The 18,054-nt window shown below is 33.2% G+C and overlaps 1 protein-coding gene across 1 annotated transcript in view; it reads right to left on the bottom strand.

Annotated features, from left to right (window-relative positions):
- Positions 1-18,054, bottom strand: part of TRPM7 (transient receptor potential cation channel subfamily M member 7) — a 120,904-nt gene that overhangs the window by 53,934 nt on the left and 48,916 nt on the right. The window contains 6 exon segments of the mRNA XM_089907249.1: positions 392-526; positions 820-960; positions 3,515-3,568; positions 6,929-7,063; positions 14,014-14,114; positions 15,911-15,983. Of these exon segments, the coding sequence (XP_089763375.1) occupies positions 392-526; positions 820-960; positions 3,515-3,568; positions 6,929-7,063; positions 14,014-14,114; positions 15,911-15,983 (639 nt within the window).

Here is an 18,054-nt window from a genome sequence, read left to right as displayed (position 1 = left end):
TTTGCAACGAAGTTTTCCAGGATTAAAGAAAGGGCCTAAATATTTCAACTAATATCCAATAAAACACAGTATTAATGAAAGGAAAGTTTGGATAACACCTCTGTCTTGCATGTTGTTAATCAAGTAAATATGGAATAAAAGGAGGCAGTTAAGCAATAATCAAAACATCTAAAAATTTTGGTCATTATCATAAATACTAAAAAATAACAATCATTAAGTAACAATGAATATCTTTTGGCATATAGGAAAATGAAGAATCAAGGATATAATACCATATCTAAAACCAAAAGATAATTCTTACTAAAACAGTAGTTTTTTGCTTCATAATACTAAGTAATTTAGAAAGAACAAAATGTGAAAGCCAGAAAGGGTAATATTTAAACAAATATACCTTTGGTCGGTAGGGCTGTGCTGTTTTAATGAAATGATTATGCCTCATTTTTTCCTTTTTATCTGCTCTATTGCCAAAAGATTCCTGACTCTTTCGCAATTGAGGAGTGCTGCTGGAGGTATTTCTGCCAGACCTCTGAAAACAAAAGCTTATTAGATTTTATAGATTTAAATATGCTGTTATGCTATAAAAAAATCAGTTTTTACTCATGTATGTATATATAAATATATGTGTGTACGCACACCAAAAAAAATATATAGTTTCTTCAGGATTTCAATTACAAAGTATTTCTAAGTACTCTTAGTTTAAAATCTCATGTTTTTAAGGCAATCCCACTTTTACCATTCTAAGTAATTTTTAACTTTTAAAGTGTGTAAGTTCATTTTAAAGCACATCTATAGACTTCCCCCCAAATATTAATTACATACCCGATTATTTCCACCAAGACTATTATATATTAATCGAAAACGTTTCCGAGTGTAGGTGCATCTATAGGTTCCTCCCATAAGATATTCAATAACAAGTCCTATATCAATTAGAGTGATCTTATATCCTGGAGGAAGATTTCCCTGAAAACAAAGCATTAGTTTTAAAAAGACAAAATAGTATTTCTCAATATTTCCATGCCATGCCTAGAAATGTGCCTACTATTCTCCAAAATAACAAATGTTTACTTGTTACAGGAAGCTGGAGTTGCCAGCAGCTAACTTTACAGAAGAAGGGAGTGATTTGTTTCTGTTTCCTTTTGTAAGAAGAGAGATTCTGAAGTTTTGAAGTCCCAACGGTGTGGCTCAGGACAGGAGTATGGCTTACAACAGGAAGATAATTTGATCTCTCCACTGTACTAATACTTCACACACACAGGCAAAGAAACCTCTAAGTGCCAAGTATTCTGTTTCACCGTGGCACATAAGTTGCATTTTCCTGCATAAATAATGCTATAAATGTTTCCTGAGGGGCCCATTAATACTTATAAATATTTTTAACCAAAATTATATTGGCCATATTGTAGATTACACGTTTTTATAGCCTTGACTAGAATTCAACTGCCGCCTATAACATTGTTCAGAGATAAAAATTCATTTTCCCAGGGCATCAATTTACAAATGAACTTTTGGAACATAATCCATTTGTGAATTTGGAAAGACAGTTTCAGAATGAATTATTGGTTAAAGGGTTTAATCATCAGATGAGTTATATATGTTAACCAATTCTGCCCTCTTACACCATCCATCACCATTCTTTTCATTTCCCTAATTATAACTTCATGAACTTAGTACTTTTTAAAATGCTTATACTTTTTATATTTTGGCTGCATCTGTGAAGTTTCTAATTTCTAGATACCTATATTCTTTAGATTGCTAATTTAAAAACTAATCAAAAAACATATTTTCACCTTAAATACAAGATTTTTGTTTTTAATTTCATCTTAAGCAACCTCAAAATATGCTCTATGATTAAGGATGTCAGGTATGATAGATATTTTAGTTTTATTTTTTTTTTAATCTGACAAATACCCTTATGTTATGAATTCACTTGTATGGGAAATACTTAATTTAAGGAAAATAATGTGAGTTATCTAAAAAAAAGATAAGTAATTTCTCAAGCTATACAAATAACTCTTAGAAAACTCATTAATTTGAATTAGAAAATATTCAATTACTGCTTTTACTTCAGGATTTTTCACTTATGCAAGTAGAAAAACTGGGCTTATTATTACAGCCATCAATGTAAAAGAAGTTAACATATAACAAATCTCCTATGTGAGGTTCCCAGAATTAACAACTATAGTTCTGCTAAATCACATAAGTAAATCATAATGCAAATGTGTTTAAGAAATCCCCGGACTGAAGGTCTCCCTCATTATTCAAGCTTTCTGGGAAGAAAAAAAAAAGCAAGTTTTAGTTACTTAAACAAAACAAACAAAAATTAATGTGAACTGTCCAGAATAGGAAAATCCACAGAGATAGAAAAGAATTAACCGTTGCTTAGGGCGGGCTCAGAGGCAAGGAATAGAGAAGGAGCAGGAATGGGGAGAGACTGCTAATGGGTATGAAGTTACTTTAGGGGGTACTGTAAATACTCTAAAATTGTGGTGATGGTGGCACTACCCTGAATATAGAAAGTCACTGAACTATATATACACTTCACATGGATGAATGTTATGGTATGTGAAATACATTTCAATAAAGCTACAAAGAAAAGCACATGGAAAAAAATAAAAAAATTTTTAAGTATGACAAAGTCTAAGTTCTTTCTATGAAATGTTAGTTTAGTATTAAACATATTACAAAACACAGAAAATGACATTTCTATCAAGTTTTCCATTTTTTAATAGTATACTCACTCACACTTAATGGCAAGTAAAACATTTGAATGAAGAATTCTAGAAGGAAAGCATTTCAGTTCAGAAACTTTAAAAATAATTCAATTAACTAAATATGAGTACTTTTTCTCCAAGGGAAATAAAATTATTGGATATCAATAGTTTAAATTGTTATAATTTTTAAATAAGTGTTTAAAACTATTAATTCACAGAGAATTCAGTAGAAAAGAAGAGGAATATCAGTGTATCAAATTTAGTCACCACAGAATGGCTTCAGACCATATGAGAGCCTTATATATGAAATCACTACCAATACTGAATATAAAAGAAGGGGGAAGAGGGAGACAGAGATGGTGGCAGGGGGGCGGGAGAAAGACATACACAGAAAGAAAGACAGAACATTTTCAGCCTTTTTATTGGCAAAATCTGCCATTGAAGATCACCAATCTGTGTTTCTCTCAATGTCCTTTACATGCCCAGGGAACAAATTTCTTCTTAACACAGAGAAAGAAGACCTTCCTTTATGAACAAATGAGCATTAAGAAATTCATCATACTGTATCCTGGATGACTAGAAGCTCAGGTCTTAATTTCATAAACTTTCCTTTCTCTTGATTTCTGATACATTATGCTCTTTACTCCTGTATTACTACAAATTTATCCCTTATTTTAATCTCGATCTAAAAAAAGTCACTTTATTGCTAATTTTAAGATGCACTGAAATGCTTTCTAGAAACAGATGAAATATAAATGACTTTTTTAAAATAACATTTTTCGAAAACAAAAATAATCTTTTACCTGTTTGACATCTCGAACAAGATGAAATAGCATTGGATTAGTTGGGCCTTGTTTCTTTAAGGAGAAAATAATTAGAGCAAACTATTATTTTTCTTCTAAAATAACTTAAACAACTTCCTTTTTGTTACAGGACTTTTGTACTTACACAAATTATATTGTTTTTGAGTTATACAAGTTCTGTTCATAAAATGGAACAAAGAAAAAGATGTAACTATTTCATGTTGTCATATTTACCTTTAACAAGATATATAATTTCTTATGCTCTTACATTTTTACTTCTGCAAAACACAAAAGCTTTTCTTTTCTAAAAGTCATGCAAACATTGCAAGCTTCACAATTATATGTTAAATTTAATTTATATTTCATTGATAATGGAGGCATACATTCTCTTTCCTCTTGTTAAAATGTCTGTACCTCTGTTTCTGCCACTAATCATCAAGCTGTAGCAATACATTAAATATTTTGGGTAACAAACTTTTAACATTTATATAGGCCATTTTTCCCTATTATCTTAATTCTATTTAAATATAATATTACAGTAGACTAATGACAAGTTTCATTTTTACATTAATCTTATTTTGATGGTATCCTGTATTTTGAAAAAATACCCAGGAGTATATGTCTCCCCATCAAAACTGAGATAAATGGGCCAAAAAGATATTCTTCTAAACTTTTTGGACAGTGCTCTGACCTATATGAAATTTACTGCAATTGATTCTATGTAGCACAAATCAAGAGAATTATTGTCAATACTTTAAATCTATTGTTTAAAAGAAATACCAAATGAGATTTTTCTCCCACCACTGTGTTACTGTTAATTTTTATGAGGTTATTTTAGTAATCAATTCAATGTACTTCTCCATTTTGATTACATATACTTGGTAATACATTTTCAAATCTAAGTGGGTAAACTTATTATTCCTTTGAAAAGAATATTATTTTCTTTGATATTACTGGCTTTCAAATTCTATATAATATCTAAAGATGGCTATAACTGATACTGCATTCTTTTTACAGTATTTAGTCTATAGACTTAAGAGCTGAGTTCCCTCAGCTCATTCTCCCCGTAAGTTAATTTTTTTTTAATTTAAAATGTCATTTATTTTTAACATAAAGAAACTTAGTAGAAATATTTACAAAAAATTGGTAATATTTTAGTGCACTTAGACTTACAAAATATTTACAGCTCAAACATTTCTGAAATGCAAAGGATTATAAAAAATAAAGACAGAAGGCCTGTAAGTTAATTGTTAAAAAATAAATGTGTCTTCCAAGTGAATGTGAATTATTTCATACTTTTTAAGTATTAGGAAGTTTAATTGTATTTTCTCTAATAGTATATAATCAGAGAGAAACGCAATTTTTGTAATTCTATTTTATCTTAATCCATTAATGTTTATTCATTAAATATAGCTTCCTAGTAAAAAATAAGTATACTTTAACACAGCAGTTCTCAAAAGTACAATCTGGGGACTCCTGAAGGCCCCCAAGACCCTTTCAGGAGGCCCATGAGATCAAAAGTGTTTTCAGAATCATGTTAAAATGTTATTTGCATTTATTCATTCTCATTTTCTCAGTGTTCAGTGGAGTTTTCCAGAGGCTTCATGATGTGTGATATTAAATTCAAAAGCAAACATGAGAATCCAGCTGCCTTCTATGAAACCAGACATTAAAGAGATTTGTAAGCCATAAAAGTATTCTGCTCTCCTCACTAATTCTTTTTTGTTTTCTTGAAAAATGTTTTATACATTAACATGTAATGGATTTATTATCTGTATTGAAGTACAAATTAATAAATATTTTTAAAATTTCTTGGTGTTACATTCCAATATGGTACATATCAACACACATAAGCAAAACCTCTCTAGAACAGCTCTGTGATGTCCTCAATAATTTTTATGTAATAGGATCTTGATAACAAAAAGTTTGAGAACCACTGCTTTATCATGTTATATATAATCCCTTAAACTTTAAAAAATTTTATCAATAATTGATGCTGAATGTTAACTATTATCTTAATAACTTTGAGTTATATAGTTAAAAAAATTACTTTCCTTGCTAATGGGATCAATTTTTATTTTTAGTGTTTTATATTTGCTTTACATTTCAGGGATAAACCTTACTTCGGCACAATGAATAATTTTTACATCTATTTGCTAGAGACAGTAGAACGCCAACAAATCCCTACTCAAAGGAAATTTACAATCCACAGTGGAAGACATAACTGTACTTAACAAACTGCACCACTGGGCTTCAATGTAGTACTGCCTTGGCATTTTAACTAGGTTCCAAACAAAATAAAATCCAGTAAGTGGGTAGTAGTAGCTGGAAGAAAAACACATACCAGCACTGTGTAAACAACTAATGCTTTTTTAAAAAGTTTATATTTTGGGGAAATAGCACGTAGATGACATAGTTGAAATATCCACTATGCGGAGGTGGGAGATAGGAATTAAAAGGCCAAGTGAGAGAGATAGCTGAGGCAAAATTTCAAAAGCTGAAGAGCTCTGAAAATCAAGTGAAGGGTTTGAGTATTATTCTATACATACTGGGGAACCATCAAAAGTTTTTAAACTGGGGAAAGATATGATAAAATATGTCACTATAAGAATATTTAGGTTAAAGATCTGAAAATAGACAAGGAAATTAGATTACTGAAGTAGTATAGGCTGGAAATGATTGAGTAGTACAAAGACATTAGGAATGAAAAGAAAGAGATAAATAAGTAGAAACTGATAAATAAAAGGAAACAGCTTTGCAGAGAAGTCAAAGTTAGAAAGCTAGGATTTGGTCCTAGTACTCCTCAAGGTATACTTCTATTAGTAATGAAAAACCATTAAGAAGAGTAGTATTTACCCTCTCCAATGTTAGTGATATGAAATTTGAAACAAAATGAGAAAGGCTTTGTAAAAGGAATAATTAGTTTTCAGGAGCTCTTTAAAAGAAAAGTTGAAAAACAGTACGTAAGCTGAAAGTACGACACCACAAGGTCAAAATCATGAATGTAAACAACAAAAAGGAGAAAAGAAAAAGCAATGTGTAATTTCTCCATTGGTCAAAGGAATCAAAAGAAATTTGGTGTAACAAATGACCACCAAGAAAAAGAAGAAATATAATGACTCTATAATTAAGAACTTGATCTTATAGTTTTAAAAAGGGTTGAGGTGAAGGAAAGGGTTAACACTAACTACATCTCTTTCCTATGTGGCTATGGTGACAGAGAAGGTCTCCAGAAACAGGGAAAGGGTTTCAGACTGTCATATAAACAATCTATACTAAGACTGGCTGTAATTTTTCCATGTAATCCAGCAAAATATTAAAGGTTTTACCAATAGGAATGAATATACTCAGGTAAAATGACACTTTCCAAAGATGATAAAACTTAGTCCACAAAGAATTTTAACATACACTTACAGTGTTGTAAAGTTCTTCCAGTCTAGGAATGGTAAGGAATTTATGCATGCTTACTCCATTTTCAATAAGAAGTTTTACAAATGCAACTCTATCCATTACAAGAGCATCAAGCATAGCTTGTTCCAAGGATCCAACCTAAAACAGTATCAAAATTAATAAAATTATACAAACAGTTCTACATGCAAGTCCTTAGGATTTATACATATTTGTTCCTAAACAGTTTTAAAACAAAATTAAAAAGATGCAAAGTAATAAAAGACTAGGACTTAAGGTATATAGGGAATAGATAAAAAGACCTCACTAGAGTAGCATTCCCTAAAAAACATTCTGTAGGACAGCAAGGGTTACATGGGGGGGGGAAAACAAGAAAGAATCCACCATCAAGTAAATTTTGGGAAAAATACCTTAGAGCAATGGTTCTCAGTGTTTAAGAAAGGTTTTTTAGAGGGATCATTTCAATAATTGGGGGCCACTACTACATTTAATGGACACGGTCAAAAGATACCAGAAATCATGCAATATGCCAGACAATGTCACTCAAAAAGGAATTGCCTTGTATCTCATACAACTTTCTATTATCCTGTTAGATTCTCACAAATGAAAATCCAGTAATTCTGCTTTACATATAAACACAAAGTATTCTGTCACAAACTTTCCAAAAATACAACTACTATGTAAGTCAGAAAAGATTGTACTTAGTTTTCTTTAGAACTTTAACAGAAACCATTCACTGTCAGAGAAAAATCATATCTCTTAACAGCAATACAACATGTGGCACTGCAGTTTAATATAACACATGTATCAGTCAGCATTTGTAGCGCTCCCTTGTAAGTTTTTAGAGACACTTTTACAGACTTCAACAGACACTGAATCAAATACTCTAAAATCAGTGAAGACACAAATACAGAAATTTCACTGAGAAGCATTATAAAAGTCATCTTATTAATGTAATAATATTAGTATGTTTAGTATTACTGATATATTAATATTTTAATAATACCTCATTGCTTCTGTATAATTTTAAATATTTTGGTATCATAGGATAAAAAGCTTTGTGAAAATCAATACCAGAATCACTGGGTTTGGGCTTCCCTGGTGGCGCAGTGGTTAAGAATCCGCCTGCCAATGCAGGGGACACGGGTTCGAGCCCTGGTCTGGGAAGATCCCACATGCCGTGGAGCAACTAAGCCTGTGTGCCACAACTACTGAGCCTGCACTCTAGAGCCCATGAGCCACAGCTACTGAGCCTGCGTGCCTAGAGCCCGTGCTCTGCAACAAGAGAAGCCACTGCAATAAGAAGCCTGCACACGGCAAACGAAGAGTAGCCCCCACTCCCCGCAACTAGTGAAAGCCCGCGTGCAGCAACAAACACCCAACGCAGCCAAAATTAAATAAATAAAATAAATTTTTAAAAAAATCATTGAGTTTTTTCACCTCTTGTTTTTAAATCTTTATTGTCTTCAAAAGTTTACCATACAACTATACAACTTCTCTACAGCAGTTTCTATTACCATTTCTTTACCCAATCTACCCTTGATTTCCATTACTTTGCAAAGGATAGGGTCTCCAAAATCTTTTTAGTATACAGACTAAATGCATGCCTTATGCATGATGGATGATGATCAGACGGCAGATATGTTTTCTGTCATTTTTTTTTTCACCACTCAGTTCTATTTCATAACAAGGAAAATATTTTGGCATCGCACTTAAAAACAAGGCACAACTAACTTATAAGAATGTAATACGTATTCAATTTCTCATATATTAACAGCCTGTAATTGATCATGGCATGTTATTCCTATTTTAGTTAAGATTATCTCCTACTTTCTCGTACCACATAAAAATCTGATTTCTTATTAACTTATTCTAACATTAACAACCTTTACTCTATTGCTCAGTTGGTCTTCTCTCCTTTCTTTTCTTATCCTGTACTTGTAAGGGGTGTTCTTCTGTTCCCCATGGGTTTTAAGTTACCAACAATAACATTCCTGTATTAGTCTGGTTAATTAAAAAAATCATCACCAAAACCTATGTCAAGGATCTTACCACCTATGTTTTCTTTTAAGTTTTATGGTTTCAGGTCTTATGTTCAAGTCTTTAATCCATTTTGAATTAATTTTTGTGTGTGGTATAAGACAGTGGTCAAGTTTCAGTCTTCTGCATGTGGCTGTCCAATTTGCCCAACATCAATAATTGAAAACACTGTCCTTCTCCCATTATATATTCTTGACTACTCTGTCGTAAATTAATTGACCATATGTGCATGAGTTTATTTCTGGGCTCTCTATTCTGTTCCACTGACCTATTTACCTATTTTTATGCCAATACCATACTGTTTAAATTACCATAGCTTTGTGACACAGTTTGACATCAGGAAGCATAATGCCTCCAGTTTTGTTCTTCTTTCTCAAGATTGTTTTGGCTATTCAGGATCTTTTGTGGTTCCATACAAATTTTAGAATTGCTTGTTTTATTTCTGTGAAAAATGCCATTGGAATTTCGATAGAGATTGCACGGAATCTGTAGATTGCTTTGGGTAGTATAGACATTTTAGCAATACTAATTCTCCCAATCAATGAGCACAAAATATCTTTCCATTTCTCTGTATCTTCTTCAATTTCTTTCATCAACATATTATAGTTTTTAGTTCACAAATCTTTCACCTCCTTGGTTGAATTTATTCCTAGGTAATTTATTCTTTTTGATGCAATTGCAAGTGGGATTGTTTTCTTAATTTCTCTTTCAGATATTTTGTTATTAGTGTATAGAAACACAACAAATTCATGCATATTTATTTTGTATCCTACAACTTTGCTGAACTCATTTATTAGTTCTAACAGTTTTTTGGAGAAGTCTTTAGGGTTTTCTACACATAGTATCATGTCATCAGCAAAGAGTGACAGTTTTATTTCTTTCTTTCCAATTTAGATGCCTTTTATTACTTTTTCCTTCCTAACTGTGGCTAGGGCTTCCAATACTATGCTGAATAAAAGTAGCAAGAGCAGGCATCCTTGTCTTGTTCCTGTTCTTAGAGGAAAAGCTTTCAACTCTTCACCATTGAATATGATGTTAGCTGTAGGCCTTTATTATGTCATATATGCCTTTATTATGTTGAGGTGCCTTCCCTCTATACCTGCTTTGTTGAGAGTCTTTATAATAAATGGATATAGAATCATGTGAAATGTTTTTTCTGTATCCACTGAGTTGATTATACGATTTTTATCATCGTTTTTCTTAATGTGATATATCACGTTGACTGATTTGCAGATCCCCAGAATAATCCCACTTGATTATGGTATATGGTCCTTTAAAAGTATTGTTGAATTCAGTTTCCTAAATATTCTGAAGATTTTCAAAAGATGTTGTCTGAGGGTATGGATTCCAGTCAGTCTGAATCTGGATGCTGAAATACTTCCCTTAGGGACCCTGATAGGTAACTGCACATTCTCAACTACTGGGAGCTAGTAAAAATACAATACGTTGCTTAAACAAGCAGAAAGGTCTGAGAGAGAACAAAAAGCTGAGTCAAGGTTGATTGACAAGGCTCATCCCCTACACAAGGCTACTTCTTCAAGACTGGAAGAGGTGGTTATTTCATCTACTGTACAGAAACCAAAACACAGTCAAGTAAAATGGAGAAACTGAGAAATATGTTCCAAATGAAAGAACAAGATAAAACCTCAGGGAAAAACCTCAATGAAATGGAGATAAGTAATTTACCTGATAGAGTTCAAAGTAATTATTATAATGATGCTCACCAAATTGTGGAAAAGAATGAACACAGTGAGAACTTCAACAAAGAGATGGAAAATCTAAGAAAGTACCAAATAGAAGTCACAGAGCTGAAGAATAAAAAACTGAACTGAAAAATACACTAACAGGGTTCAAGAGCAGACTAGATGAAGCAGAAGAAAGGATCTGTCAACTTGGAGACAAGGTAGTATAATTCACCCAGAGTAGCAAAAAGAACTTTTAAAAAAGTTAAGTTAGCTTAAGGGACTTATGGGACAACATCAAATGGACTGATACATTTTAGGGTTCCCAGAAGAAGAGAGAGACAAAGGGGCAGAAATTGTATTTGAAGAAATAATGGCTGAAACTTTCCTAACCTGGGGAAGAAAACAGACATCCAGATACAGGAAGCTCAGAGAGTTTCAAATAAGGTGAACCTATAGAGACCCACACCAAGACACATAATTGAAATGCCAAAAGTTAAAGACAAGGAAAGAATATTAAAAGCAGCAAGAGAAAAACAACTTGTTACATACAAGGGAACCTCCATAAGACTATCAGCATATTTTTCAGCAGAAACTTTGCAGGCCAGAAGGGAGTGGCATGATATATTCAAAGTACAGAAAGAAAAAACTTCCAACCAAGAATACTCTACCTGGCAAAAATTCTTATTCTGAATTGAAAGAGAGAAAGACTTTTCCAAACTAGCAAAAGCTAAAGGGGTTGATTACCACTAAACCAGCCTTTCAAGAAATGTTAAAGGAGCGTCTTTTAAGCTGAAAAGAAAGGGTGGTAATTAGTAACAAGAAAACACATGAAAGAAATCTCACTGAAAAGGTAAATATATAGTAAAAATAGTAGATTAATCACTTATGAAGTTAGAATAAAGGTTGAAAGACAAAAGTAGTAAAAATAGCCATGATTACAATAATTAGTTAAGGGATACTCGAGGTAAAAAGATGTAAACTGTGACATGAAAAACAGAAAAGAGGAAAATAAAAATGTTGAGATTTAGAATGGGATCAAACAAATGGTTATCAACATAAAATAGACATTACAGATATAAGTTATTATATGTAACCCTCATAGTAAACACAAAGCAAAAACCTATACACAAAAGACAAAGAGAAAAAAATATAAGCATATCAGTAAAGTCATCAAATCATAAAAGAAGAGAGCAAGAGACAGAGAAAAAAGGAACAGAATGGAACTACAATAACAGTCAGAAAACAATTAACAAAATATCAGTGAGTACATACTTATAATAATTATTTTAAATGTAAATGGACTAAGTTCAACAATTCAAACACACAGAGTAGCTGAATGGATAAAAACACAAGACCTATCTATACGCTGCCTATAAGACACTCACTTTAGATGTAAAGACACACATATAGACTGAAAGTGAAGAAATGGAAAAGGATATTCCATGCAAATGGAAACCAAAAGGAAGCTTACTTATATCAGACAAAATAAACTTTAAAAAAAAGACTGTAGTAAGAAACAAAGATGGATGGCACATAATGATAAAGGGGTCAATTCAACAAGAAGATACAATATATGTAAATATTTATGTACCCATCATAGGATCATATAAATACATAAAATAAATATTAACAGTCTTAAAGGGAGAAACAGACAGCAATACAAAATAATAGAGGACTTTAATACCCACTTACATCAGTGGAGAGATCATCCAGACAGACAATCAGTAAGAAAACATCAGCCTTAAATGACACATTAGACCAACGGACTTAACAGATATACAGAACGTTCCATCCAAAAGCAAGAGAATACACATTCTTCTCAAGTGCACACAGAAAATTCTGCAGGACAGACCATGTTAGAGCACAAAACAAGTCCTAATAAATTTAAGAAGACTGAAATCATGTCAAGCATCTTTTCTGACCACAATGGTATGAAACTAGAAATTACACAAAGAAAACTGGAAAATTCATAAATACATGAAGATCAAACAACATACTACTCAACAACCAATGGGTCAAAGAAGAAATCAAAAGAGAAATTAAGAAGTACCTTGAGAGGGCTTCCCTGGTGGCGCAGTGGTTAAGCATCTGCCTGCCAATGCAGGGGACACGTGTTCGAGCCCTGGCCCAGGAAGATCCCACATGCCACAGAGCAACTAAGCCCGTGCACCACAACTACTGAGCCTGAACTCTAGAGCTTGTGTGCCACAACTACTGACCCCACGTGCCACAACTACTGAAGCCCATGTGCCTAGAGCCCGTGCTCCGAAACAAGAGAAGCCACTGCAATGAGAAGCCCGCACACTGCAACGAAGAGTGGACCCCGCTCGCCGCAACCAGAGGAAAGCCCGCGCACAGCAACAAAGACCCAACGCAGCCAAATAAATAAATAAATAAAAAGTACCTTGAGAGAAACAAAAATGGAAATATAACATACCAAAATTTGTGGGATGCAGCAAAAGCAGTTCCAACAGGGAAGTTCACAGCAATAAATGCCTACCTCAAAAAACAAGAAAAGTCTCAAATAACCTAACTTTACACCTCAAGAAACCACAAAAAGAAGAACAAACGATACTCAAAGTTAGTAGAAGGAAGAAAGTAACGAAAATTAGAACAGATATAAATGAAACAGATTGAAAAGACAACTAGAATGAAACTAGAACTAGTTCTCTGAAAAGATAAAATTGACAAACCCTTAGCTAGACTCAGGAAGAAAAAAAAGAGAGGACTCAAATAAATAAAATCAAAAATGAAACAGATGTTACAACTGATACCACAGAAATACAAAGGATCATTAAGAGGTTAATATGAACAATTACATGCCAACAAACTGGACAGCCTAGAAGAAACAGATAAATTCCTAGAAACATACAACCTATCAAGACCAAATCATGATGAAATAGAAATTCTGAACAGTCTGATTACTAGTAAGGACCAGACAGCTTCACTGGTGAATTTAACCAAACATTCAAAGAACTAATACCAATCCTTTTCAAACTCTTCCAAACTCATTTTATGAGTCCAGCATTACTCTGATACCAAAACCAGACAAGGACCCCAGAAGAAAAGAAAATTACAGGCCAACATTCCTGACAAACACAGATGCAAAGAGCACTATTTCTAAAACTTTTTTCAGTTACAGGATTTTTAAAGATCTATACCCTATAAAAAACACAGTTTTTATCAAGAGGCAAATAGAACTTATTAAATCCTAAATGGATCTGAATGTTGCAGAAATGTTTGGCTACAGTAAGTTTGCACTTTTGACTGACAGGTAAATGTCAAGTTAGGTAACAGTTTCAGCAAATACTTTGATATTAACTTAGCTTAATTAAATTACACTGTTTATATAGATTATTTACATACCAGCCACTGCTGTCCATAAACAAATACATGATTTTTGGCAATGTCAACTCTATCCCATGCCAATGTAAGGATGAGCTGGTCAAATGCAGATGCATTAGTGCCTAATCAAATAAAGAAAACAGTCGACAAGTTCAATTAATTTATCTCCATAAAATATGAACACTTATGAATTCCCCTCCTCCCCCTTTAATTAACTTACACAGCTGGTGTTAGTCACTATTCAGAGGTAGCCTGCCTCAGAAAGATAAGGTTACCCCAGGGTTGAGGACTTTTATTTTCCAACTATAGAAAAGACACAGCCTCATCCATCGCAAACAATTCAGAATGCACAAGAATGAACAGAAAAGAAAGATGATCTGTTTCTATCACAGCGATAGTATTGACTATTAATATTATGAAAAATATCCTTACAGGTGTTTTCTGTGCATATATAAGTTCATACATATACTTTTAATTGTTTATGCAAAAGCAGGTCATACTATACAAAATACTCAGCCTGCTTTATGTATCATATTTAGTTTTCAATAACAGTACATACAGATGTACCTTATATATATATAAATACCTTTTAAAGGTGAACTAAAATTTATTCAACAAATATTCTAACTAGTGGACATTTCACGTTATTTTGAATTTTCTGGTAAGTGTATCTTTGTGCACATATTTAACAGGATGAATCTGTAGAAGCCAAATTGCTGCGTAGAAGGGTATATAATTTAAAGCTTTTGACACACTGCCAAAATATATTACAGAAAGGTTATATCATCCATCAGGAGTATACAAATACCCAGTAGGAGGATAAAAAGCTTTTTTTTTTAATTTATGTTTTTTTAAAAATTATAACATCTTTCCATCATTTCCACATTTCCCCCAAGTATCTGTATTCTGCTAAAATCTTTTACTTAAATTTTGACTCATTTTTCCATGAGGTATTCATCTTTTTATTACTAATTTACAACACCTTTTTGTGATCCTTCCACATTCCTGTTCTTAGTTTTCTCATCTATAAAATGAGGAAAATAATAGGAAATCTTCATCTTAAGGCTGTCACAAGGGTAAACAACATAAACCACTAAAGCACAGTAGCTAGTACACAGAAAGTACACAGCAAATATTAGGTGCTCTCTTTTTATTTTTTATTTTTATGCAATCGCATTTATTGATCTTTCCCTTTATGGTTTCTAGGCTTCCTATTACTTATGATCTCTTATTCTCAGATGATGTAAATATGTTATATTTTATTATAGTATTTTTCAAATGTCTGATCTATTGGCAATTCATTGTAGTCTAATATTTGGGAAATTCTTGTGAATGATAAGATAGTGCCCTCTTGCTCTGCTTCTGCCACCTCACTGCATACTTGGACTTTCAGGTACTCAGACAAAACAACATTTTAATTTCTAATTTTTGAAAAGATTTTTCACTATAGTATTGTTTGTCTTATCAGTTAGATGTCTTTGGAAAGATAATAAGAGGAAAACAATTCAACTGCGTGTGCATTAACCCCTTAGTCCTAGAAGATACCATTAGTTTTCTTTCCAAATTTTCCTCCCTAATGAAAATAGCACATTTAAGAATGCTAACCTTAATTTCTATTAACTAATACTCTATTACTTTTAAACAATTATTTTTCAGCCAATTAAAAATATGACATGTTTGACACATTCTTAACAGGATAATTAAATAGGTCTAATGGCATAAATCCCGGTATGAACTTTTTAAAAAGTTGTAAGATTAAAAACAAAAGCAAATTTGTCAAAGAAAGTGAACACTGTGTCTTTTTCAAAGAAAAACTATTGAAAAATTCAGTTCTCAAACATTTAGTCAAATTAAAAAATCCTAACTTATATAAAAACACTATAAATGAAAGACCTAACAAATGAATTTTAAGTCTTACCTTTAAGCAGTGCAGTAAGTATTGCTACATCTATATCTTGATGTTCATCTGATCCAATGTGGAAAACAGTAATCTATTTAAAGATCAATTCATAATATTATGCCTTTATATTTTATAAGCTAAGACATAAGGCATATAAATCGCAAAGTAACTGCAAACTACTTGGCAGATATAGTTTTTTTGAGTCAGGAATAATTTCATTACAATCAAAACACAGAAAATTAAAGAATTTGTATCATTTACCAAATAAAATTCAAGTAGGGACTTCCCAGGTGGCACAGTGGTTAAGAATCCACCTGCCAATGCAGGGGACACGAGTTTGATTCCTTGTCCAGGAAGATCCCACATGCCGCGGAGCAACTAAGCCTGGGTACCACAACTATTGAGCCTGTGCTCTAGAGCCCGTGTGCCACAATTACTGAGCCCACGTGCCACAACTACTGAAGGCCGCGCGCCTAGAGCCTGTGTTCCGCAACAAGAGAAGCCACTGCAATGAGAAGCCCACACACTGCAACGAAGAGTAGCCCCCACTCGCTGCAACTAGAAAAAGCCCACGCGCAGCAACGAAGACCCAATGCAGCTAAAAATAAATAATAAATTTAAAAAAAATAAAATTCAAGTATATTCAAAATGTTTGGTTTCATATTATATTAATTTTTTATATATTTTATGTCCATTACTAGAATAAGCAATTTATGAGCTAAGGCTATAAATTACTAATCTGAGTAAATCCTGCTGTTTCTTCTGCAGAGTGGACACTCACTCAGTTCAAGTAAATATATGTGTTCTTGAATGAGAAGTGTTTTGTTGAATCCTTTTACTGGAAATTTATTTAAAATTATTTGAAACATAATACTATTAGAGAGAGGTTTTCATTTAATAATCTTTTCATAAAGTAAAAGTCTGTTGTTATAACCCCAATACAAATTTTTCAACTAACTTCATTTCATAGTATACAAAAACGAAATGCATGGAAGAAAACTGCAGATCAAACCATGTTATCATCCACCTACGTAGAGAACTGTAAAAATTTTTTGTCTCTGTAAACTTAAGCCCATGTCTAGATGACTGAAATTAAGCAACACTGGTCTCTATTTTTTTTTATTGGAGTATAACTGCTTTACAATATTGTGTTAGTTTATACTGTACAGCAAAGTGAAACAGCTACACGTATACATATATCCCCTCTTTTTTGGGATTTCCTTCTCATTTAGGTCACCACAGAGCACTGAGTAGAGCTCCCTGTGCTATACTATACAGCAGGTTCTCATTAGTTATCTGTTTTACACATAGTATCAATAGTGAAGCAGCACTGATCTTTAATTTGAGCACTCACTCAGAGGAAAATAGGGTTTTTTCCTCCAAATATATTTTAGAGAAGCCAATAATAACTCTTTAGAGTTCTTCCTTGATCCTGAACATAATCTACTGAGGCTTAGTTATGAAACTTTTCCAAAAATACAAGTGTAATACATGTCTCCACACCATATAAAAACTATATTCTAGGGGCTTCCCTGGTGGCGCAGTGGTTGAGAATCCGCCTGCCAATGCAGGGGACACGGGTTCAATCCCTGGTCCGGGAGGATCCCACATGCAGCGGAGCAACTAAGCCCATGCGCCACAACTACTGAGCCTGTGCTCTAGAGCCCATGAGTCACAACTACTGAGCCCACGTGCTGCAACTACGGAAGCCCGTGCGCCTAGAGCCCCTGCTCCACAACAAGAGAAGCCACCACAATGAGAAGCCCACACACCACAATGAAGAGCAGCCCCCGCTCACAGCAACTAGAGAGAGCCCGCGCGCAGCAACAGAGACCCAACCCAGCCAAAGTGAATAAATAAATAAAATAATTTTTAAAAAAAACCTATAATCCTTCTATGCTATCTCTTAGCTTGAACAAAATTATAAATGACATCTTTACATGGTTAGAAAAGATTTTAAAATTTTAAATCCAAAGTTTTTAAAAAAGTATTTCTCCAACTGGGAATTCTCTGGAGGTCCAGTGGTTAGGACTCCATGCTTTCACTGCAGAGGGCCTGGGTTCAATCCCTGGTCAGGGAACTAAGATACCATAAGCCATGGGGAACAGCCAAAAATTAATTAATTAATTAAAAAGCATTTATCCAGGGCTTCCCTGGTGGCG

This window comes from Delphinapterus leucas, chromosome 2 (genome assembly GCF_059928025.1).
Source record: "Delphinapterus leucas isolate spDelLeu-1000000601 "Yukka" chromosome 2, BTC_Dleu_Yukka2, whole genome shotgun sequence".
NCBI classification, from domain to species: domain Eukaryota; kingdom Metazoa; phylum Chordata; class Mammalia; order Artiodactyla; family Monodontidae; genus Delphinapterus; species Delphinapterus leucas.
The sequence above is the reverse complement of the archived record's forward strand: the minus strand, read 5'-3'. Positions and strand labels throughout refer to the sequence as shown.